The sequence below is a fragment of the Monodon monoceros genome, unplaced genomic scaffold (assembly GCF_005190385.1).
Source record: "Monodon monoceros isolate NGI ecotype Baffin Bay Population unplaced genomic scaffold, NGI_Narwhal_1 Super_Scaffold_21, whole genome shotgun sequence".
NCBI classification, from domain to species: Eukaryota; Metazoa; Chordata; class Mammalia; order Artiodactyla; family Monodontidae; genus Monodon; species Monodon monoceros.
The window spans coordinates 149,743,575-149,769,932 of record NW_021703778.1 but is presented as its reverse complement, the minus strand read 5'-3'; the positions used below and the strand labels follow the sequence as shown (position 1 = coordinate 149,769,932).

The window sequence follows — 26,358 nt, the reverse complement described above, 5'->3', positions numbered from 1 at the left end:
ATGGTGGGTCTGGGACATCCGTAGACATTATCTAGTTCAATTCTTTTTTGCTAAGGTGGAGGATGAAAAAAGGTTGAGAGACTTGTCCAAGGTCACACAGCTAGTTGAGGGAAGGGATCCTAGAAAAGACCCTGGATCTCTTGAATCCCACCCAATTCAATGTTCATTCAACTGAAACCCAGGTCCCTCCAGGGCATATGGGACCGGAATTCAGTTTGCAAGCTCAAGTGAGCACCTGAAGCCATGAGGAAGTGGTGAGAGCCTCCCAGTTACCCTGTGTGCTTCTAATCTACAGCAATCAGATTTGCAGAGCTCCAGCGAGTTCCTTAGGGCTCTTGCCCCAACAGAATCCAGGCGCTGACTTAACCTGCGGCAACAGCCGGGCATTTCTCCAGCCCACACCCTGCATTCCCTGGAAGCTGTATTTGCTCAATGAGACTTACAGAGAGCTCTGAATCATTCCTCAGCCACACCCACTTCCAGGTTTTCTGGTGAGTTGTTAGATTTAGGGGTGGAGTAGCAGCATGGAGGAAGAAAAGAGGCAAAACAGAAGAGGTGGAAAGGCAAAACACGCTGTGTAAATAACAAAGCAGAGTCATTAACCGTGACTGATGGACTGCCTAGAATAGTGGTCGTAAAAATACCCCTTCATTAAGCAGGGTATCAAACTATTTACACATGGTGGAGTTCAATGGTGAAAGTGTCAACACTGTTGTTCATAGAAACGCACTCTTCGTGGGCACCAAGACCCAAGGGAGATAGGACACCTTGGAACCCCAAAGTTCTGACACTAAATTGGGCACTGTATTTACAATCCTAAATTATGGAGACAGATAATCCAGGTTCAAAACCTGACCTGCTTGATGACCTTGAGTTAATCAGTGAATTTGATTGTTTCCTTCAGCCATAAGATGGGAAGATAACACAGCTTCCCTCGTGATAGTGTTATGATAATTAAATGAGATTAAATACTTGTAAATCACTTAACTCAGTACAAGGCAAACACTGCATAAACGTTTGCTGCGCTGATTGTTACCATTTTGAATTACCTCGGACAGAATTACCCAAATATGTTGACCAGATGGTTCCCTGAAAACACCAAGAGACCACAGGAAATTTTTTTTTAATTAATTAATTTATTTTTGGCTGCGTTGGGTCTTCGTTGCTGCACGCGGGCTTTCTCTAGTCGCGGCGAGCGGGGGCTACTTTTCGTTGCGGTGCGCGGGCTTCTGATTGCGGTGGCTTCTCTTGTTGCGCAGCACAAGCTCTAGGCTCGCGGGCTCAGTAGTTGTGGCTCACAGGCTCTAGAGCACAGACTCAGTAGTTGTGGCACACGGGCTTAGTTGCTCCGCGGCATGTGGGATCTTCCCGGACCAGGGATCGAACCTGTGTCCCCTGCATTGGCGGGTGGATTCCTAACCACTGCACCACCAGGGAAGCCTGACAACAGGAATTAAGTTGTATTTCGTTTGGTGATTTGGGTTCAACTTTTCTGCTTGTGAACGAAGACGTTGCTCCAGCCCTCCCCTCCTTCTGGGTCTCTTTCCTCCCTCCCACTCCTCAGCGAGAATTGGGGCAAAGGGGAGTTCAAAAATTCTAGGTGAGCAGAAGTAAGGGGCAAAAAAATTCCATTCTTATTTCTTTTGTTTTCCCTCCTGAAGCCTTAATACAGCCCAGTTCTAGTCCTGCATATAGAAAATACAGTATCTCCTCTTGCCAAAGAGGGGCAACAGACCACCACGAAAAACCCTCTTTAGCTGAGGTGTCAGTGTCCAAGCTCAGTTCCTGATTGTGGCACCAAGCCAGAGGCAGTTCTGAGCATTCATGTCCAACCTGAGGAAAAGAGACACAGTATCACCTGGCACCTGTTCCAAGAAGCAGTGAGTGACCTGAATCTCTGCACTCAATTCTGACCAACAGAATGAAATGGCAAAGGCTGGGGTATGGCAGTGGGACAGCAGAATAGGGGGCGATCGGAAGCTCCACAGTACCCATCTGGTATATTGTGCATCCAGCAGCGTTTCCCCCTTCTTTTTGTATCGAGTCCCAATTGTCTTCTGGGGAATCTCCTTTCCCACCCTTAATCCCTGTGGTTTGGTAAAGATGACCCCCACCCTCACCCTGGCTCCAAGGGTACATATGTCCTGCAGGCCAAGTCATAGGGATTAACGCAGAGAAAGGGGGGTCCACAGCTGGATTACTGGCATTCAGGCTCTGGCTCTTCAGGCTGCATGGACTTTGTGCCAGTCACCTAAGTTTTCTGTGCTTCAGTCTCCTTATCTGTAAAATGGGTGTGTTAATAGTTCCTACCTCCTAGGGTTGTTAGGAGGAGCTCAGAACAGTGCCTAGCATCTAGAAAGCCCTCAGTTAATGTTAGCTGGTAATTTTATTACCTTCATATATGGGAGGGCAAGGGTATTTTTTAGAAAAGCAACCTTTCTTGTGGTTACACAGCAAGAAGTCTGACTTAAGGATGCAGCTGGGGGTTTCTAACTCCATGCCTTGCTGCCTCCCCACTTCCAAGGTGGTCATCCCCAGAGCACTTCAGGCTGTCATTGCTGCTGGTACACAGCCTGGAGTCTGTGTATGAGGCAACAACACTGGGCCCTAGGACGGATCAGAGGATATACATATATATATATATATATATATATATATATATATATATATACACACACACGTGTGTGTGTGTATCAATTTTTTGATAGATAAAAAGTGGGCGCAAATTGCCAACGAAAAGGCAGTTGCCAACCAGATGAGATTGATCCAGGGGAGTTGGCATCCTCTCCTGTGCCAACACTTCCTCAGCTCCCTCCTGCTGTTTTATTTTCTCACACTGCTAGGCCTGTAGTTTTCCAGAGTGCCACTGCATTTAAATCTATATTCTATTTTCTCTCCTAGAAAATAGGTCAGACCCAAGGCAGAGTTCACCAGGTGGGGTCCCAGAAGGTTTGGCTGCACCTCGCCTCCAGGAGCCTGGCTGTGCAGCCTGCCCCATGCTCCCCAAAGCTCCTCCAGGGACGTGGGGTGGGTGTTTGGAGGTATAAAAGTAGCAAGTGGGGGAATCTTGGACTTCTGCCTCTTGAAATGATCTAGCCCAAGTGAGAGGTGAGGTGGGAGGGCTCCCCGAGTTGAGCCATATTCTGCAACAGCAGCAGATGGAGGGTCCTTTCTTTCCCCCACCTGGTTAGAAGAACCGCATCTCCCCAAATTGCAGGAAATTGTTTCCCTTGAACTTTAAAATAACCACGCTGAGCATACTCACTTGTGGCTGAAATTATTGTTGAATACGCAGTAAGCCTCCGTGGGGCACTGAGTAGAGGTGGGACTGCCCTAATTTACCTCTTCCCTGGTTGTGATGCCAAAGAGAGTGGGTGAAGGGTGGCAGTGGCTTTCAAATCCTTTTCCTCTCTTGTGGCTTTCCCATCCCTGGTTTGAGCATGGCACTCCTAACAGAGGTGGCCCCAGCCTGGATCAGAACTCCTTTTCATCAGGGTCCCACCCCCAACAATGTCTCAAGCACCTGCCATCCACCGAGGTCAGTGTGAGCGCCAGAGCTTGGAAGACAGGAGAGGGAGGGTGCCAGTTTATATGGGCCAGTCCTCAGCCCTCCTGTCAAACAGCAGAAGGAACTAACATGAATGGAGCAGGTCCTGCCTAGAGCCCGTGCATTTGCTATTCCGCTGCCTGCCAGAACAGTCTTTGTCAGACAGATGTAAGACTGGTCCTCACTTTCTTCAGGTATCCATTCAAATGTTCCTTCTTAGAAAGATTTTTCTCTAACCACCTTCTCTAAGATAGGGACCCTCCTCTACCATTGACCGGGCTTTCCCTTTCTTTATGGCACTAATCAGTATCTGACATTACAGGATGGGTCTGTTTTTATTGTTTAAATCTCCCTTGGAATATAAGCTTCATGAGAGCAGTACTACCTGTTTCATTCACTGCTTGTATCCCCAGTGTTTAAGGAGGAGCTGGCCTACAAGATGTGCTCAGCAATATGCAATGAATGGTGACTAGATCATCTCAATTGATACAACTCACTGATATAGATGTTATTGGTGTCTCCATTTACACATGAGAAAATTGAGGCTCAGAGAAGTTAAGGTCTGTGCCTATGGACAGAAAGGCAGACCTGGGATTGGACTCTGGGTCTCTCTTAATGCCCTTACTCGATTATGAACCCTGTTTTCTTCAGCATTGGCCTCATTATCAGGTGAGTTGTCTCCATATGGTAACAAAGATGGAATCTGGCAGCTCTAGAGAAAAGAGAGCAGCCTATTTCCTGGTAATTCCAGTAAATTCCCTGGGAAGGCTCTCATTGGTTTGGCTTAGGTCACATGTCCGTTCCAGAGCCAATTACTGTGTCCATCATCACATACCAGAGGATGAATTTGGGGATAAAATGGGGTAATGCCTCTACGTCCCTGGCGCAAAGCAATACTAATCATAATAAAGCTCACATTCATTGAGGATTCTCTGTGTGCTGGGCACTGTCCTAAGTGCTTAATATACATCTTCTCATTTAATTCTCACCACAACCCTAACAGGTAGGAACATTATTCATCCCATTTTACAAGATAATGAAATTAAGGCCCAGTGAAGAGGCTCTGTCATTACTAACACATCTTATACTCAGCGTAGCACATCAGATAAGGGTCAACCTATATTTCTGAATAAAAGAGTAAACCAGGATAGGTACCATCTGACCCATCAAGCTATAAATTAGGGATACGAATACTGGGCATCTCGTAGGAGTGAGAAAAAGGCATAACCCAGGCAGAAGGAGGCGGCCAAATGCAGTGTAACCATAAGTCTGGACAACTGGAGTTCCTGCCCGGGCTGTACACTTTAGAGGAGCCTGCTCTGGCCCTTCTGAAGCCACATCCCACCACATGAACTGAGCACTCCACAGGGCCAGCTGGATTTTCCCACCCAGCACCAGCAACACCTGCCACTAACCCCGAGGACACTCAGGTACTCAGGTACTCTGAATTCCTTGCCCAGACTGCCCCAAATCCACGTGGGCCTCTTCCCCGTGTCCCTTCTCCCCAAAGCAGACCGACCCACTGATGTGTGTACTCGCCAAGTCAAGAAGTGGCCAAGGGGAAGCTATTTGCAGGAGCTGTTGACTTCTCCCAGCTGGGGCACCCACAAAAATGTGCACAAGGATCTCTGTGGTGCTGCAACTGGAGAGAAGGGAGGCTGACCCCTAGCCTCCATGTGTATTCTTATCCCAGGCCCACAGACATCGGGCAGGTTTTCAACTCAGGGTTACACCTGACTTAACATTAGGAGAAAAAAAATTAAAAAGGCAAAGACTGCATCTCCCCAGCAGTCTATCCTTTCTTGTCCCTGAAGAAAATGAGCATAAGATTCTTCCTTCTACTTCAGGAACAAATATACAGAAACAGTATTTTTTTTTTTTTAGTTGAGAGCTAAAGCAAACTTCCAGCAGCAAAGAGGCTGGGTTTCCTGCATTCTGGGGCTTTTTCTGGCTCTCAGTATCTGAGCTCTTCAAACACAGGAAGAGCTGTCTTTCCACAAAAGGCCAGGTGGTGTTAGCTTCATCCCCGACACAGAGCCCATTTATCCGCCTTTGTAGAAGACTGAGCCCTCCCAAGCCCTGGTGCTGTTTGCTTTTGTTCTTTGATGCTAATAACTCCAGATTGCAAGATGGAGCGGAGGGGTAGCCGCTGTGTCAGGTGCCAGGCTGCCTGGGAAGGCAGCGGCGGGGAGAGGGGTAGGATGAAAAACAGGAAGGAACGAGGATGGCACTCCTGTGGGCCAGGTCTCCGCTGCTCCCGAACACTTTAGGGGCTACAACACACTTGTAGTGGCTGTGGCTTGAGGAGCCTGAGCTTGACTGACAGTTGGGAGAAGAGGGAATCTACTTGTTACAGATACAGTCGGAGATCAGTGCAGACAGTGGGCTTTGTTCTTCGTGATTTTTTTTTTTTTAATTCTTTAGAGGTTCTGAGCACAGACGGTGGGTAAAGCAATCTGGGCTTTAAATCCTGTCTTCACTATTTGTTATTAAAAATATTTTTGTTCAGTTTCTTACTTTACCTTCCTCTTCAGCCGCATGGGAATAATGGCAGTGGAGTCAATTCAGCTAGAAGCACCCACGCATCCCTAAAACTCAATGTGCTATGCAAAATCACGTAGTAGAAACCACAGGGCTTACAGGGAAAATAGGATTGGGGCACAGTACCCCAAAACTTCATCAGTGACACATAATGAAAGATAGGAACCCGTTTTACACGTGTTAACGGTTAAGGAATGCATAAATGATACAGTAAGTATAGCACTTGAAAAAGACCTGAAGTTGCTTGTGGAAGTGGGAAACTTGCAAGTTGCTTTGAAGTAATGAAAGAAGGGTCATCTGAAATTGGACCGGAAGTTATAACACCAGATGCTGATAGGTGTGGCTCATAACATGCCTGGTAACTGAAGTAGCTGGCACGTGTTCAGGTGTGTGCGCTTTGTGCATTCCTACACAGTTTGGTTCATCTGGCTGCAGTTTTCTGCCTTCACCTAGAGCTTCTCATGGGCAAAATCACGCACAATCAAAAGCAAAATTATTATGCTCAAATTGTTCCCTAATATATCAATAGCATTGGAACAAATTTGCATTTTCGAAACAAGCATTATAGCAGAACTGACTGTACCTAATTGAAATGACTGCTATGAGGACCAAATGAGATGATTCATACAAAGTGCTTGGTACAACGCCAGGCACAGGGTAAATATTCAATAAACACTTACTGAAACTGTTATTATTAATGTTTCTTCTGGCTTGTTGACACCTCCCTTGTAAACGGAAAGTACCCAGTTGAGCCTTCTATCCAGCCTTGCAAACAAAAGGCATCTCTAGCTAACTGCTACTCCCCACCTTAGGCCATGAGGCTGGCACCTGCAGTAGGCCCCACCTAACAAGACAAGGGTTTTAGAAAAGTCCTCAGAGCGGACGGACACTGCTGGAGACAGGCTCCAAGTGCCAACTTCTTAGGTAAAGAAATGGGTGTTGGCCTCCCCAAATGAGCATGACCCACAGGGAGAAAAGTACACACCTGCATCTCAGAGAACACCAGGAAATCAAAGGAGAAACTGACCCACATGAGAGGATGCCCCATCATCTGGTAGGATAAGAGAGGAGTGCATCACAGGAGGGGGAAGAAATCAGTCAATCCTCAAATTAGGAAAACAGCCTAGATGCAGACATTTTCAATCTCCCTGTCTCCTGCAGAGAGCGCAGGGATTAAGAGGCAGGAAGAGCTGAGTGAAAATCCTGGCTCTTCCACACAATATGTATATGAGCTCATGCATGATAACTAACCTGAGACTCAACTTCCCCACCTGTAAAATGGGGACAATCTACTTATCTTCCGTTCTGCAAGATGAAAAGAGTTCATGGGGACTGATGTTAGGGTTATAAGGAGCTAATGTATGCAAAAGCACTGAGAGGGTGTCTGGCACTGAGGGAGTGCTAATCAATGCTGGTGAATCATAATTATTACATTTCCTCACCTGAGCGATTTCCATGAGACAGAGTTTTTGCCCTCTTTCCAAGAACTCCTCGCTCTCTGGAAAGACTAACTCCTCAGGGCTTATGCCAATTAGAAGAACGATCTGGAAGAAGCAAGGGTTTCAGTGGAGGTGAGTTCTGCAAATTCTGCAGTTCAGTACTAAGAGCCTTGGAAGAGGAGGCTTATGTCTGCTCCTCTGTAGGGGGCGCTGTTGTAGAATGTGGGAAACAGCGCCACGCTTAGAATCAGAAGCCCTGGGGTTTTTGTTTTGTTTTCCTAAAATTTTTATTGTGGTAAAATACACATAACATAAAAGTTACCATCTTAGCCATTTTTAAGTGCACAGTTCAGTGGCATAAAGTACATTCCTAATGTTGTGCAACCATCACCCATTTCCAGAACTCTTTTCTTCTTGCAGAACTGAAAGTCTTGTACCTATTAAACAACAGCTATCTATATCTCCTACACCCAGCCACTGGCAATCGCCCTTCCACTTTCTGTCTTTAGCAATTTAACTACTCTAGGAACCTCACATGAGTGGAACCATAGAGTATTTGTCCTTTTGTCACCGGTCTATTTCACTTAGCACATCTATGTTGTGGCATGTGTCAGAATTTCTTTCCTTTTAAAGGCTGAATAATACTCCATTGTTTGTATACTGTAGTTTCCCCCTTATCCATGGGGACTACATTCAAGACCCGCCAGGGGACGCTTGAAACTGCAAATAGTACTGAGCACTATATATACTATGTTTTTTCCTATACATATATACCTATGATAAGTTTAATTTATAAATTATCCAGCTGTTTAAGCCTTGCAAACAAAAGGCATCTCTAGCTAACTGCTAACTCCCCACCTTAGGCCATGAGGCTGGCACCTGCATTAGGCCCCCACCTAACAAGACAAGGGTTTTAGAAAAGTCCTCACAGCAGATGGACACTGTAAGAGATTAACAATAATAACCAGTAATAAAACAGAACAATTATATTGTGATAAAGTTATCTGAATGTGATGTCTCTCTTTCTCCCAAAATCTTACTGTACTGTACTCACCCTTCTCGTGACGATGTGAGATGATGAGATGAAGTGAGGTGAATGATGTAGGCATTGTGATGTAGCATTTAGCTACTAATGACCCTCTGATGATAGGGCAGAAGAAAGATTATCTACTTGGGGTGATCCTGGAGCATTGGTGATGTCAATGGTTGGACGTCAGAATCAGATGATGTTGATGGGTGGGGATCCCGAGTGGGACACAGCAGGATGGCACGAGATCTCATCATGCTACTCAGAAATGCACACAATTTAAAACTTATGAAATTGTTCATTCCCTGAATTTTCCTTTTTTTTTTGGACCATGGTTGACTGTGGGCAATTAAAACCATGGAAGACAAAACTGCAGATAAGAGGGGACTACTGTACACCACATTTTGCTTAGAGAAGCCCTGGTTTTGAGCCCTGACTTTCCAGCCTACTACCAGCTCTCTGACCTTGGGCAACTCACACAGCCTCTCTAAGCCTCAGCTTTCCCACCCATAACTAGCAGGAATAATGACTCCAATTACATGACCAGGTTGCAGTGAGGTTGAAATGAGACTGTAAATGTGGAAGCATTCTGTAAACAATAAACTGCTATGTCATTCCTGTATTCACTCCAGAAATATTAATCGAGCGGCAATTCCTTACTGGCCCCTATGCTAGATCCTGGTATGAAAAACATTCAGTAGAGCCCCTATTCACAATGATATTACAAAAGAAATTTTAAAAGAAGAGAAATACAGGGATCACAGTTCATTATAATCCCTGCTATTTACTGAAGGCCTCCTATGTGTCAGGTGCCTGTGGCAGTGTCGGATGTATATGACCTCATTTAATCCTGATGTAGACCCACTTAACAGACGAGGAAACCAAGGCTCAGAGAAGTTAATATCCCCAAGTCCACTTAACTCATAAGTAGTAGCGATGATTTGAACTCAGATTTCTCTGAATCCAAAGCCCTTTTCCTTCCCACAGCACAACCCATCCTTCCCCGATTATTTCTTCCTTCTCTGGTCTAACCACCCAAATCTATCACCCTATGTGACATGGGGGCAAATTTCAAGAAATTGGTGTGGAAAACTGATGGAAACTGTTGAGTGTCCACAATATCTTCTGCTGGGCAGGATCTCCAGATCCATATTTCAGAGAAAGAATTATGAACTGGGGCAACATACCCCAAACTGAATTCCATAAAAATACAACACCCAGCAAGATGTGAACAGGAGTTGCTTGCCAAAAAAAAAAAAAAAAGTGTGGTCAAATACATTTAGAAAACAGTGAGCTAAAGCAAGGTAATCAAGTATCTCTATGGCAAGACTTCAGAAAGCCACACCTACACTAAGGTACATTGTGAAGTCCAAGAGGGGATACAGTCTGCAGTTTCCCCAATGTTTTTGGAACACTGGACACTTTTTCTTCCGTAAAACACCTAGTAACATCTCACAGAACACAGTTTGAGAAAGGCTGGCTTTGAGGCTCTCAGAACAGCTGGGAAGCCTTTCAATTTATCACAAGCCTTTATCCTCACCCTTTTAGTTCCCATAGTGAGACTTTGTATCTGGTTCAGTTTGAAATAGCTAACATTTATCGACCACTTAACTACATGCCAGACACAGACTTACGTGCTAGAGACTCAAAATAACTGCTGGGGATGCAGTTATAGTAAATCTAATAACCAAGAGAGTGTATAAACATGATAGGGTGGCCATATACAGCCATCTAGTATCACACTTCGCATTAATGGGGGATTTGGGGTTGACAGAGACTGCTTCAAAGTCTTTTGCTGGAGAAACCTTGCAGTGGTCCCCAGAGGATAAACAGCAACAATTAAGTGGAGAGAAATCTTGTAAGAACTTTTACCAAAACAGGCCAGTGGTCAGATTGACACCCCTGAGGGATGGGCTCCCTGCAAGGCATGTAGTGCACGAAAAAGACCATAAGCATTGAGCTTAAATCCCAACTTTGTTATCTATTATGTGACCTTGGATAAGTTATTTAAACTTCATGTGTGAGATGGGAATCATTACATCAATTTGAGTTGTCAAGAAGATCAAAAGAGGCAATTGTATATACAATGCCTAATGACCTGCCCGGCACCATGCTTAGTTCCATTTTTTTTGATTGGTAACATCCCGGAGTAACGTGTTAAGAAAGAGTCTGAGGCTGCATATGAGCTTTGAAAGAAAAGAGGGTCATGATTGATTTGCAGTTTCTGCCAGGGGCTTGAAAAGGAGGGCGTCATATATTGGCTCAAGCTAGCTGGAGAGTTTCAACAGAGTGCTTTCCCAAGGGTCCTTGCCCTGAGAAAAGGAGTTTCTAATGACCTGGGGAACCTCAGAAGAAAGCAAGTAGCCCTAACAGAGGCCTTCTCACTACTAGCACCTGTCAGCATTTCTGCTTTCCTTTATACCCTTCCCTTTCTTTCATTTTCAGGAAATGAACAAGGTTGATTTCTTGTCTTTGCAAAGCAAGGGTGTGTTGTGATGTGAAATTAGTACAGTATTTGCTCTGAACCTAAAATAATTTTTTTTTGAGCCTGAAAACCATGCATGTAGCCTAATTAGTGCCAGTCCTATTTTAAAAGGCTCAATAAGATTCTGCAGACCCTACTAGAGGGAGCTCAGAAACCCAGGCAAGGAGGCATTCCACTGCCAGGAACTGCAGAGATCAAGCAAGCAGAGGGGGAGCCCCTAGAAGGAAATTTACATTTTACATATTGATAATATGCTTTTTGAGTTATAATTAATATTAATCGCTATTTTTATCTTGTAACGTCTGTGGTCAGTTAAAAACAATAAAAACATTAAAATTTGATTGTTCCAGAGAGAACAGAGTAGACACATTGAATTTTAGAAGTGGAAGAGTGCTGGTATGTCAAGCAGATCCATCTCTTTTGGTTTACCAGTTCATTCCATCAACGTGTACTCGTTGCATATATCCATGGCCAAGGGACTGTGCTAGGCACTGGGGTGATGGCTAGTGAACAAAACAGACACAGGCCTTGCACTCTTGGAACTTAAAGTCTAGGTGGGGAGATGGGCCACAAATAACCAGACAGACATTTAGCTATTTAATTATAATTATGATCAGTGGCATAAGGTTGTACAGGATCCTTTGATGCTCAGATGAGAGAGACAGACCCAAGACAAGGGAATTGACATGTCCACCCAGCTGGACAATGTTGAAGCTGAAACCAGAATTCACGTCATTTGCATCCCAGTTCACAGTTGTTCTCACTGTGCCACAGCTGGGGGACCAGTGCCCTGAGAGGGGTTTGGGAGAAGAATCCAGTACTAAGAGTATGGTGGTGGCAGCTGGGACAGAGAAGCAAGTGGCCAAATATGTGCAGCTTTCACAGAACAAGAGTGTGAGCCTGGAGATTTCAGTGTCTTCTCAGACACTCACTCATGCATCGCAGCAGTGGAAAATGGTTTCAGCTACCCTCCCGTGGGGGCCTGAACGCTAGAGCCTTCAACAATCAGGACAACAAAGAGGAGAGAGGAAAGCCTCCCCCAAAACCAATTAGAGAGGACAGAGAATGGGAAGTGTAGACCCACCACACAGACTGAGCTCTAAGCTATCTGCTGTACTTTGCTTGGGCATTAATCACACAAATCCCTTATAAATCTAGGGCCGTTATTAGACAACACTAATATCCCCCCTTCGAGTAATCCAGACAAATACGTTGAGAGAAGGGGGAGCCCCAAGTGGCTGGAAAACAGACAGCTTTCATGTTTGCACACATCCCCCAGCCCCCCACCCCCAGAGGTCTGCTCCCAATAGCACCTCTGGCTTCTGCCCCAGTAGCTTCAGGCAAGGGGAGTGAACTGAAGGTCTGGATCCCTCCTCTCCCCAACTCTGCCACTGACCTAATTCTCCACAAGGGAGGATTTTTCCTTTTTGGTCCTGCTTGTTTGTAAATCACGCACAGCTTAAGGGGGGCCTAGCTAGGAAGCAGGGAGAAGTGAAGACGCTTCGAACAGTGGCCCCGGCTGCTACTTCTTAAGGAGGTGGACCACTGGGAATTCTGTTAAGCTCAGAAGAGGGGTCGGGAGGTGGAGGGTAGAAGAAGGAAGGCCCACCATCAACATCATCCCAATTTTACAATCTTACTTTGCCCTTTACTGAACTAGAGATGCTTTATATTCTAAAATGACCCAACAGAACTCTGCCATGAGCCTTATGTACGACTTTGGGTAGGTTTCTTAATTCGTCTAGGTCACTGGTCTCTATAAATGACACAGGGTATTTTGACCCTGATGTTATGACCCCTCAAGTATGTTTTGGAACTGCTTTAAAAAAAGTTAAAAAACTGTCAGGAAAGAGACTGATTTTAGTTGTCGGAAGAAGATATGGTTCTATGAACTGCAAAAATTGACCTGGAAAAAAATTAGACCTGTCAGAAAAAAATCAACACAAAATGGAACTGACAGTGGCTAAAAATGCACATGGTAAAACGTCATTGACTGAAAAACTGAAGGAAGAAACAAACATTCTTGACAAAATTTAGACTAGCGAATCTGACGTGAGAAAATCGGATAGAGTAGAAATAATGACCACAAAAGAGTGGTCACAATGGTAGAAGCTATGTGGGCAAAATTAGATAGGCACACAAAAAAATAACTGATAGATGAATCAAATCTTCACTACAGAGGGCACGTGGAGCAGAACTGATCTTGTTAAAAATTATTCAGTGAAATAAAAATGAATTGAAAATTAAAAAATGGTTTAACTATGCTGAAAAAAAATGGATTGAGGAATTACATGAGCCCTACATCATTTGCTTCTAAAAAACACCCCCTTAATAAAACTGTTTTAGTGTTTGTATAATCCTGATCATATTGACATAGAGTTAAAAGTTCTCAGGGTCAAATTGTGCAATCAAAACATCTTGATAAATGCTGAAGAAAAATAAGTTATATCATCTCAGTGGTCCTGTCCAGGTGCAATTTTTTCTGATAAAAAATCAGAATAGAAAGTGAAGAAAATTATACAAATAGTTTACTCCTAGGAAGAAAATAGCATGGGACCCAGCGATTCCCTGCAAGAATGGTTCTCACACTGATACATTTTATATATTCATACTTCAAGCAATTTAAAGCAATTTTAGAAACTAACAATGGATAATTATATTATAATTTTTCCAAGAAAGAACAAAAACCTGAAAATGACACTTTGTATTACTATAGTTTCTTAAAAAGGCATTTTAACACCCCAAAAATAAAAGGGCATAATTTCAGAATTTAAAAAAAAACTGAATGCATCTTTACAATAAACTTCTACATTATGTTTATTTTTCTCATTCTCCTGAAGAATTATAAAATTTCATTCTAGTTCTTTTGAGTGTCTTTTGTACCACTGGGCAGAGGGCAGATGGGTAGTCTTTCTGCAGTTCAGCCTTTTCATTTGTAAAATGGTAACAAAAGATAAAGCTACTCACACAGAGCCTAAAAGACTAGTAAGTGTTCAATAAATGTTACCCTAAAACCCAGGAAGCAGAAGCCATTTAGGATCAAGCTGATTCCCCGCCTCAGATTGTACCCCTACTACTCCAAGCTGAAAATTCTTTAGATGTTCTGGAATATAAATGCCCCTGGTATACTATAAAACTGTTAGAGGAAAACATAGGCAGAACACTTTATGACATAAATCACAGCAAGATCCTTTTTGACCCACCTCCTAGAGTAATGGAAATAAAAACAAAAATAAACAAATGGGACCTAATGAAACTTAAAAGCTTTTGCACAGCAAAGGAAAACATAAACAAGACAAATAGACAACCCTCAGAATGGGAGAAAATATTTGCAAATGAAGCAACTGACAAAGGATTAATCTCCAAATTTACAAGCAGCTCATGGAGCTCAATATCCAAAAAACAAACAACCCAATCCAAAAATGTGCAGAAGACCTAAATAGACATTTCTCCAAAGAAGGTATACAGATTGCCAACAAACACATGAAAGAATGCTCAACATCATTAATCATTAGAGAAATGCAAATCAAAACTACAATGAGGTATCACCTCACACTGGTCAGAATGGCCATCATCAAAAAATCTACAAACAATAAATGCTGGAGAGGGTGTGGAGAAAAGGGAACCCTCTTGCACGGCTGGTGGGAATGTAAATTGATACAGCCACTATGGAGAACAGTATGGAGGTTCCTTAAAAAACTAAAAATAGAACTCCCATACGACCCAGCAATCCCACTACTGGGCACATACCCTGAGAAAACCATAATTCAGAAAGAGTCATAGGGCTTCCCTGGTGGCGCAGTGGTTGAGAGTCCGCCTGCCGATGCAGGGGACACGGGTTTGTGCCCCGGGAGGATCCGGGAAGACCCCACGTGCCGCGGAGCGGCTGGACCCGTGAGCCGTGGCCGCCGAGCCTGCGCGACCGGAGCCTGTGCTCCGCAACGGGAGAGGCCACAACAGTGAGAGGCCCGCGAACCGCAAAAAAAAAAAAAAAAAAAAAAGTCTCTGAAAAACCTAGGGGCAGGACAGGTATAAAGATGCAGACGTAGAGAATGGACTTGAGGACACGGGGAGGGGGAAGGGTAAACGGACAAAGTGAGAGAGTGGCATGAACGTATATACACCACCAAATGTAAAATGGATGGCTAACGGGAAGCAGCTGCATGGCACAGGGAGATCAGCTCGGTGCTTTGTGACCACCTAGAGGGGTGGGATAGGGAGGGTGGGAGGGGGATGCAGGAGGGAGGAGATATGGGTGTATGTATATGTATAGCTGATTCACTTTGTTATAGAGCAGAAACTAACACACCATTGTAAAGCAATTATACTCCAATAAAGATGTTAAAAATAAATAATAAATAAATGCCCCTGGTAACAACAGCTAAAAAGTGTGGATTGATCAGGGCAACCCCCTCTACCTCTTCACCTACCAAGAAAACACATGTGGCAAGAGGGAGGACCTGGGAGGGCAGGGAGCAGGAATGTAAGTGCTAGGAGGAAAGGGCAGCTATTGGAAATGCATGAGCTGATCTCTGGGCTGTGGGTGGGATTCACGCTATATGGCTCTTAGAGGAAAAAGTCTCTCTAGGTTGGTGGCAAATGACACTGACTGTGGCTTTCTTGTTCCAGCAGCCTTTCATCTTCACCTTCTCCACGCAGAGCTTCCTTTAGAGAGAGATTCTATTCCCAAATCCTCCCCGGTAGGATTCTGCACTCTGGGTGGAGATGTCCAGGTTTATGCCCACTTAGCAGACAAGATTTGCTCTCCTGCTGCTGTCACACTGAAGGCTTCCCTCCCCAGCCCCAGACAGTTCTTTTTTTTTTTTTTTGTGGTACGCGGGCCTCTCACTGTTGTGGCTTCTCCCGTTGCGGAGCACAGGCTCCGGACGCGCAGGCTCAGCGGCCATGGCTCACGGGCCCAGCCGCTCCGCGGCATGCGGGATCCTCCTGGAACGGGGCACGAACCCGTGTCCCCTGCATCGGCAGGCGGACTCTCAACCACTGCGCCACCAGGGAAGCCCCCCCAGACAGTTCTTTATCCATCCACCCGTCCATCTGTATTACCCATCAACCATATCCCAAATAAATACATAAAAGACACGGTTCCTGCCGTGAATATTAGACTGATCAACCTTGTCCTTAAACTGAACAGGTGACAATGCACGTATGCAGCCCCTCTCCATTGCTTTCTCTCTGTTCCTCATCTTTAGATGTCGCTCCTCAGAGGAGTGACACCCCTTCTCTCATCAGATCTCCCCTCACCCTGTTCTTTCCATCTGCAGCACGCATCACCACTGTAATTATACATTTATTGGTTTATGTTTTCCATAGCTCTAATTTGTAAGCTCCATGAAGACAGGCGGCACAGCTGTTTTGATCACCATGGATTGTGCTTGGCAATCAATGTTCTTCTGAATCAATCGAGTCTCTTTTCTCAGCGTGATGTAGGGGAATGGATGTTAGAATGAGAGTGGGGACTCCTGGGCTCTAGCCCCAGTCCCCTGGCCACTTGCTAACTGAGTGGCCTATTGTAAGTTACCTTGCTTCTTTAAGTCACAGTTTCATGAAAGAAGAAGGTTGGATTGTGATGTTCAAGATGGGGGAGGGTGATAAAAATGTATGTGCTGGGGTTGGATATGCAAATCGTAACAGTATTCATTTTACGACTTAATACAAGCAAAAGATTTCCACCAAAGCTTGACCAAGGCCTCTTGGGTAGTGGGACTATGCTAACAACAACAACAAAATGACTTGGAGACCGTGGGTTATAAAAGACTGAGAAAATATGGGATTCCAGTGCAAGTAGTTCATGGTTCATTTACAGCTCATGGGATGAAGTAAGACACCAAGGATAAAGGCTCGGGGAGAGGTGGGAGGGGGAATTCCAGGACAGTTTTTATGTCCCTCTTTGCAACATGTGCCTGATTTGGGATCAAAGTCAGTCATGTGCAGGAGAGGGAGAAGTCAGAAGACAGGTTAGTGAAGAGAAGAAAGGCAGTGCCCCTGCATGCTAGAGGCACCCCAGTTGGGCCAGCAGAGCATGGAATTGGGTCTTCAATGGCCACAGAAGCCACCGTTCAGTGCCAGATTGAAGAGGGGACACAGTGAGGCGATAAGAACTCAAACTCCAGATCATCCAACTGCCCAGACTCATGTCTTAGGCAGATACATTGCTTTCTCTTTTCAACCTCGTTCCCTGGTTTAGAAAACCAGAAAAACAATAGAACCTCCCTGGTGAGAGTGACTAGGAACATCAAAGGAAGTCACATTTGAAAGCACTTAGCTCAGTGCCTGGCACATAGAAAGCACTTCAGGAGAATTAGTTCATCATCACCATTGTTATTAAATTTAGTCAATCAAATAGACAGCTGATAAATCATAGGATCTCCATGATATTACAATGGCATCACTGAGGCCATACTCAGTAAGAATGACTAGAACTGGGCATAAAGCTAAACTCAGCCCTAAATCCACGGACTTCACCTGTGATCCTTGGCGGGGTGACTCAGGCTAGGAGAGCCAGCCTGAGCACTGGGTCCAGAAAAAGCCCTGGACCTCCTGTAATTCCTTGGAGCGTCTTAATCACACCCCTGACCTTCACAGAGTCTTTGCTCTGCCAGGCGTGAAGAGGGACTCCTGAAAGCACAGAGCCCACGGTTATGTTCTCCTTCTCCTTTCAAAGCGTCCATCACTTGATTATTGCTTTTGGCTGACTAAGTGGCATGAAGGCATGACTGTCTGGTTCATCACTCTACCCCCAATGCTTCTCCTGACACACAGTGGGCCCTCAGTCAGTGTGTCATGTCGTAGGGGGTGGGAGAGGTACTTTCGAACAACATCCCTGGGTCTCTGTAAGAGATTTCATGTGAGCATGCATGCTCACGTATGCTCCATTTCTTGGTTCTCATCACGCGCCAGCTGGGCCCCTAACACCTCAATCTCTTCTGCTTTGAAAAATGTTAGCAGGCGTTCCCCCTCCTCCCTAGGCTCCCCATCCTGACTTACGCTGGATAAGCAACTTCAGATTGCTGAACAGCAATACACAACACAGCTGGGCGAAGATTCCTGTGTCCTGAAATTCCTGGAAAACCATGATGCACAGCGAGCATTTGGAGCATGGACACACACACGATCCCCACCCCCGGGCCCAGAGAGTCGGAGACGGAGGAAGGCAGCAAGCAGGCAACCAGAACCGAGCCTTGCTTCCCTTAAGAAAGTATTTTGCTTCCTTTCCAAGCGCCCCACCCTGGGCAGAGGTAGAGAAACCACAGTGAGTTAATTACCAGTACTTATATCACTGGCTGTTGAGCCAGGGGCTTCCAGCACCTCCAGTTTAGGGGATCTTGCTCTTTCAGCTCACAGGAGCCAGAGTGAGAGGAATCTCTTCCCCAAGCCCAGGAGAAGGTGCGTGGCTTTGAGCTGTGTGTCACCACTGGTATCCTGAGAGTTCAATATGCCCAATTCCAAGAAAAATGTAGCTAAAGCATTTTACGTTGAGCTCACATGGTCCCAAAGAAACACGAAGTACAAATCAGAACGCCAACTGGCTGATCTTGGGCAAATCACTTCACTCTTCTGGGTTTGTTTCTTTCAGATCTTTGAGCTCTTGATTCCCATGAGATTCTAACACTCTAGGAGCCAGAAATTCTATCATGTTCATGAGCAGAACATCCAAAACCCTCAGGTTCATCATCTCTATATGAGACTTAAATTTCCATTTGTAGAAATTTTCTCAAATGGACAGATCTCACTAAATTGAAGGCAGAAGAAAGACCAACGTGAGTAGTTTTTAAAACTAAATTACGTAATCTTTCGATGCTGTTTTATTATATTCAAATGCATGCCCCAACTTCAACCAGGTTGAGAAGGTATATTTTTTCATTCATTGCCCAGTAAAGAATTCTAAGGAACTTTTTTTTGTTCCTAGTTTCCTTCTATATCTCTGGTAATCTGTTTTAATCTATCTTGTGGATTCCTTTTCCTCTACTATCCTAAATATTAAGGTTCTGGGAGTTTAGCTTCCTTCTCCTCTCGGTTAGACTCCTTGCCTGGACAACCTCATTCCTGTGCCAGCCTTCCCTCACCCCTACAACAACAACCCTGACATCTGCCCAGCCCCATCCTCCTCCCTCGCAAAACCATTGCCCCCAGCTGCCTCTGAACATCTCCCTGCAGGTATCCTACAGGTTCTGAAGAGAAGGTGGGAGGGATATGGACAAACCAAAATGTATTATTACCCCCTCCCACCTTCACCCCAAATCTGCTCCTCCCACTGACTTTCCTAGCTATACCCACAACCAAAAGAGCATATGATCAAAGTTCCTCTTTCCCCTTTTCAATCATCAACATCATCATTAATAATAATTAGTAACAACGGCTAACATTCACTGAATGCTTACTGTGTGCCAAGCATTGTTCTAAGTATTCTATGTGTGATATCTCACTGAAGCCTGAAAGCAATCTGAAATGGTGGGCATTATTATTACGTCTATTTCACAAACATTTAAGTTGAAACCCAGAGAAGTGAAGTCCTTTGCCCAAGTTTACACAACTAGTATGTGTCAGAGCCAGGTAGCCTGAGTCCAAACCCACTAAAGGTCATTGCTTTCCAATTATTAAGTGCCTCTTCTTAATATCTCTGCAGTTGGCCCTTCTTCCATCACTACTCCCCCAGTACTGCCTCTTCTCTCACCAAAACCACACAGTAGCCTCTACCTGGCCCCCCTGCTTTCTGCCTTCCAGTTGCCAATCAATCCTTCACGCAAACCACCCCAGAGCCATCTTTCTAAAATTCAAATCTTACAGTCAAGTCCTTACAAACATTTAAGACCCGCGCTACCTAAGCACTCTTCATATTCCTCTTCCATGGGCCTCAGCCCTTTAATCCAGCCACATTAACTACTGCAAACTACTAGCAAGAGTAGCCTGCTGCTTCATAGGGCTGCCCTGAGGGCCCTTTCCTCCCAGTCTGCTAGTTAAAGCTTCCAAGTCCAGCCTAAGATTTTGCACTGTAAGATGTCCTCCAACCCCTGGCTCCCAGCCTAAGCACACACCCTCATATCCCAAGCAGGTGGAACATCCCCTTTTGAGCTACTCCACAAACATTCCACCTGGTATTTTAGCGACTCTAATGTGTACAACACCTCTTTGCCTGACAGCCTTCCCAGCTAGTCCATAAGATCCTCAAGGGTAGACGACAGGCACTCACTCAGTGAGTGTCAGAAAATTCACTTATTCCAGTAAACAGATGGTCTATTTCAACAAATAGATGATTATACATCAAGGACTGCTTTGCAAATGCTTGAACATACTTCAAAGACTTTGTTCTCTTACACAATCCAAAGTTGCCCCAGCAAACACTATGATTTTTTTATGCTGAAAAAAGCTCTGAGATAGTAGATATTATCAATAATTCCAAACAGTGAGGCCTCTGAAAGAGGAAGGTGTGACTGGAGTAACTTCCCGTGGGACTCTCCAAAGCCACCTGGCCAGGTCAACCAAGACCACCACACACAGAGCTGAAGACAGAGTAGAGGAGCCCAACACACATCCCACTGGCATCCAGAACACTTTGGGCTCAGCCTCCACCTGAAACCTGCGAGCCTGCAGGTCGAGTAACTATAACCAATTAGAGATAAATGTAGATTTGAGTGTTGATCAGTGACCTCCAAAGCTTTCTGAACCAACTCCCCATTAGGAAAAATAATTTTACCATGTTCTCCTGAGAGATGTATATTTATTTATAAATAATTTGCACATAAGTTAACTATACATTTTAATTGTTTCCTTCCTATATCCCCCCAAGTGGTCTTTGCATGTGCCCCATTTTGAAGGCCACTGATCTGGAGAATAACCTTTCCACATCCCTGAACTGCAGAGGACGTACATGATCAAACATAAGGGTAGGCCTGGCTGCTGAGACCCCAACAACCATGGAGTCCCTGGTTTGAAGGCACATACACACCAGCACACATTTCTGACAGGTGTCACTCCAGCACCTACTGCACCCCTCCCAGCAATAGGACTTGGCAAAGCTGTGCATTCAATGGCCCAACAGCTCTAAGCATCAGAAATCTTCCTCTGTAGCTCTGATCCCTTCAACCCTCGAGTCTGATATCCACTCCCTCCTCTACATGGCAGCTCTTCCGATATCCGAGGACAATTATCTTGTCCCCAGTGAGCCTCCTCTTCTCCAGGGAATCCACACAAGCTAATGTGGCCTCTCCATCTCCAGTGACAACAACGAGCTTGCCTCAAACAGCCATTCCACAAGCATTTACATGGTCCCAGGCTGGCTGCTGTCTATGATTGTTACAGAAAACCACTGGCTCATAAACAAACAAACAAAAGTCTTGCTAGTTCATCTTCAACTAGATCAAACCAAGTGGAATGTACATGTGTTTGACACAGATTCTGTGAAAACTGCCCCACAGCAAACACACCACTTTTCTATTTTAAGAAATAGAACTTCCTATTAAAAGAAAGTATTTCCAATGTGGTCCAAGTCATAGCTGTAATCAATGTATTAAACAGACATTATTGAGCTCACGTTCTTGATGGGAACCTGCATCCATCCATCACACGTTAGTGAGCACACGCACAGGCATGCATACAAAACATGAAATGCATGCACACACATCCACACGGAGTGTGCTTTATTAAGGTAACAAACATTTATTGAGCACCTGCTTTCTGTCAGATACCAGGGACATGCCATTTAGCATACAAGCCTGGAACATTCATTAACAAAGGGAAACAGAGTCTTCCCATGGTTTCATGTCTTACAGGTCTCAAAGAGAGTTCCTCCTCGCATACACTCCTGCAGAAGGAATCAGGAAACCCAGCTGAGCTACTGCAACTTGCATTAAGGCTGTGAAAGCCAAAGGGAGCCATGAGACACATCAAAACATAGCCCACTGGTTATATATTCTACACAAGGAAAAAATAGCTCCAATCCGAATTAACACAAGGCTGAAAACAACATCAGGATGAGCAAACAACAAAGTTCCCACGGCAACTAAAACCCAATCATCTTCCCACGTGGCAATTACCACATGACTATGTGAGATGGTCATGCCCATTTCCCTGCACAGGCATGCAGTACATAGAACCTGGCTGGACAACGGGGCTGCAGAGAAGTCGGTGACTCTGAGTATATTTTAATGCTTGGACTCAAAAGGATGGCTGTGGGCTTTGCTCTTAAAAGTAAACTATTTTAAACCATGAATTATGAGACAAATTCTCCTTTCTTTGCTGCAGTGTCAGTAAAATGACTGTCAATGGGGAGGTGGCTGAGAGCCAAGAATAGCTTCATCCCCTTTAGGGTGCAGGAGGGCATTTGCTTGGCAGGTTTCCAGTCCATGCCAATGTGGGAGCAACATCTTCTAGCCCTGCCTAATCCTCTCCCTGGGAGACTTCTTCCCAACAGTGCCAAAAACATGGGATACCCAAGGCAACCTGGCAGAGTAGGAAGCATTTTTGGATAGGGCATATGCTTCCAAGGCCAGTTGCCAGGAATAGCTACTTCATTTCATACCCTTATCTTTTTTTAAAGCATCATGCTAGGCTTTTTAGCAAAATCTTGATGTCTGTTGGGGTGTCTGACCCTGGCTGCCACGATGGACTTGTAAAGCAAGTCCAATTCAATTCCATTTTCCTCTACCCCATAGCATTCTAGAACTTCTCATCTTATTGCTTATTGCCATTAGAGATTTCCAGGGGGCACCTTGGAAATTCAGAGATGCTGAAAAGCTGGCTGAATATGGAGGAAGATGGGACATCTTAGGGGGATGAAATGAGGCACAGATAATAGAACCAGGGAGATGGGGCTAACCATGAATCTTTCAGAGTGCAGCCCCCTAGGAACAAAATGCCTGGAGCACGAATCACCTGCTTGCATCAGAATCTCTTCCCACATCAATCCCTCCCACGTTGTTTAAGGTTAACCAGAGGCAGTCAATTCTAAGTCACTCAGTGGTGTGTATACTGTTAGTGCTATGTTAGAGAATCCCTTATGAATTTTACTTTGCACAAGGGTTCATTCCTACAAAGCATCATCCGGAAATGTTATGACCTACCCATCCCCCTCACCCACATGGCCCATGGCAAAGGTCAGATTGCTTTAATTAGAATGAGGACCAGTGAGGAAGTGTCTGAGAAGCAGACCTTGGCCTCATGTAGGAAGGGCTCCCTGATGCTCAGTATAATCAGAGATACATCAGGATGCCTTGAAAAGTACCAAGCCCCGGCCATTGCAGTTGACTAGGGGTTTTTTGGGGGGTGGGGGGTGGGGCAGAGATGTCTTATACAGTGGAGAAGAGGATAGGAAATGAATAGTTAGAATAGACCCAATGACCTTTAAAGTCCCCTCCAGTAATGTACAGCATGGTGACTGTATTACTGATAATACTGTATTGCATGTTTAAAAGTTGCTAAGAGAACTGATCTTAAAAGTTCTCATCACGAGAAAAAAAATTGTGTAACCATGTATGGTGGTGGATATTAACTAGCCTTACTGTGGTGACCATTTTGCAATATATATACAAATATCGAATTTGTATATTATGCTATACACCTGAAACTAATATGTCAATTATGCCTCAATTTTTTAAAAAAGACCCCTCCAAACATATTATCCCATGATTCTTTTTTTTTTTTTTTTTTTTTGCGGTACGCGGGCCTCTCACCGTTGTGGCCTCTCCCGCCGCAGAGCACAGGCTTCGGACGCACAGGCTCAGCGTCCATGGCTCACGGGCCTAGCCGCTCCGCGGCATGTGGGATCTTCCCAGATCGGGTCCCCTGCATCGGCAGGCAGACTCTCAACCACCGCACCACCAGGGAAGCCCTATCCCATGATTCTTAACATGCACCTTGGTTTTCAGTGCATTACACAAGCAAAGCCATGGCTAGAAGGTGATATAAATGTCTTACTGTCCTCTACATGGGTCACAGGATCTGTGCTTCATCCGTCACAGAGGATTTCTCCCACAGCATCAGAGTCCCCCCGCATTTCAGTGTGTCTCCTTAAAAGAAGGACTCACAGCACATTGCCTCAGCCTAAACTCCAGCCTTGTCTTTCCTGACCTAGATCAAACAAATATGCTAGGGAATGACCATTAGTCTTTCAGAATCCGAAGGGTGAGAGGCTTAACACCCTCAGGCCCACTCTTCCTCATTCCCTCAGCCCTCCAAGGCTAACCATGTGAGACAGGACCCCTTCTGGAGAGGAAAGAAGGCAGAGAGAATGAGGAGGAAGGAAGAGACCGTGAGTGTTTGGCGAGCCCTTTCCCACTGCTTGAATCACAGAGAAGTGATTTCAGCCTTGCTCGTCCCTCCTTGCAGTGGGGCACTCGTTTTTATTTGAAAGCAACTATTGAGTATACAAGCTGTACACTCTCTCGCTGCACTTTTTCTATTCCAGTCATACCTGGAGGAGAGGTTGCAGAATTGCCTAGAACGCCCTGCCTGCCAGAGTGGAGACACCAGCCCTAACACTGCCAACAGCCATGGGACTATCAAGATCCTGGCCCCCAAAGACTTCGCACCAGCAAACAGGACCACTTCAGGAGAACCAAATCCACAGGCGAGAGGCCAAAATGTCAGAAAAGGGTTGGATGCATAGAGTCTCACGGAGAAACTTGAAGGAAAAGCTCCCCAGAGCTGTCCTCTTAGGTGCAAAGATACCGAAATTAAATAACAGCCTTGGTAAAACCGAAAGGATCTTAAATGCATTTCACAGCTTAAACCAGGAGTTCCTGTTGCCTACAGCTTGTGTCCCCGCCTTTCTTTCATCCCCACCCTCTTTGGGACCTTGCACACCCTTCCAGAGAACTGCATTTCCTCCTTGAAAAGCTGAGAGCTTTCACAATTTTTAGGCCCACATGCAAAGTAAGTTTTATCACAGAGTGGAGCTGGGTAGTTTGGCTGGATGACTATGAGATCAATTTGTTTTGAAAAGCTACTGGTACTGGTTCCTGGATATTAAAAAAAAAAAATTTTTTTTTAACTTTGTAAAATACATTATGTAGGAATATTGTGGACAGCAGTGGAGGTTTGAGCGCAGATATAGATGATGACACATTTAAAGGGGCCCCATATTGCTTTCATTTTATTTTCAATTAATTAATTATTTATTTATTTTTGGCTGTGTTAGGTCTTTGTTGCTGCGCGCAGGCTTTCTCTAGTTGAGGCGAGCGGGGGCTACTCTTTGTTGCGGTGCGCAGGCTTCTCATTGCGGTGGCTTCTCTTGTTGTGGAGCACGGGCTCTAGGTGCGCGGGCTCAGTAGCTGTGGCACACGGGCTTAGCTGCTCTGTGGCATGTGGGATCTTCCCAGACTAGGGCTCGAACTCGTGTCCCCTGCGTTGGCAGGCGGACTCTTAACCACTGCGCCACCAGGGAAGCCCCCATATTGCTTTTAAATAGGTCACCCAAAGACATCAGTTTTTGGAGAACAACAGCTGTAATGACAACCCACTGGCACTGTCAGTTCCCACATAGATCACGGAGACAGGCCTGTAGAGCCACGCTTTGTCCCTCTCCTCTGTCATCCACAGCCTGTCACCTGTAACACAGCCCCTCAGTGAGCCACGGCAAACCAAGCATCCCAACTTCAGGAGGGACCAGGATGCTCCCTCTGTTTAAACACCAACTGGTTCCTCTAAATCTACAGCAAACACTTCTAAACACACCCTCGTTACCCACCGTATACCCTAGATGTCCCCCGCTCCCACCACAGCTCCCCAAACAACATTCCTACATGCCTTCATCCTCCCACACTCCCTCGACATGGCTCTTCCTGCCCAGTTGGTTATGAAGTGAAGGGAAATGCGTCTGTGATGAAGGGTCATCGGTCACTGGGGAATCACTCATACATCCAGAGCAACATTGCTGTCACTGGGCAGCAACAAGCCTTCTTAACAGAGGCAGATCCACAGAGGTGGGGACCAGAAGCTTATGATACTGGGCATTCCTTAAGAAAAAAATCACTAATACAGTATTAGGCATTGGGCCTTGAAGGGACCCATGCAAGTGAAGATACATGTAAGGTTTAGTTTTGTGGCAAATCCACCTCTGTAATAATCTCCCTCCCACACACACAAAAGAGAAGAGAAGAATAAACAGAGAGAAAGGGAGTTTGGTTTTGTTATCTGGGAAGAGAGTCAGCAGGAGAGCAAGAAGTGTGAAAGGTTAATCCAGGAGCTCCACCTTTTACCACCAACCCTGGGTGGGCTGCTGGACACTTCCTGGTACCTGGGAAACTAAAGGTAAGTCTGAAGAGGTCGTGCTGTCCAGCGATGCTCCAGTGTAGGGAAGCCGTGC

General features: G+C 45.2%; 1 protein-coding gene across 18 annotated transcripts in view; it reads right to left on the bottom strand.

Moving 5' to 3' along the window:
* Positions 1-26,358, bottom strand: part of NRXN3 (neurexin 3) — a 1,692,180-nt gene that overhangs the window by 1,590,544 nt on the left and 75,278 nt on the right. The window contains exon 2 of one of the 18 annotated variants that reach the window (XM_029238320.1): positions 18,718-18,732. The exons of the other annotated variants lie outside the window; for them this stretch is intronic. Within the exon in view, the coding sequence (XP_029094153.1) occupies positions 18,718-18,732 (15 nt within the window). The remainder of the gene's footprint in view (positions 1-18,717; positions 18,733-26,358) is intronic. 18 annotated transcript variants of the gene reach the window in all.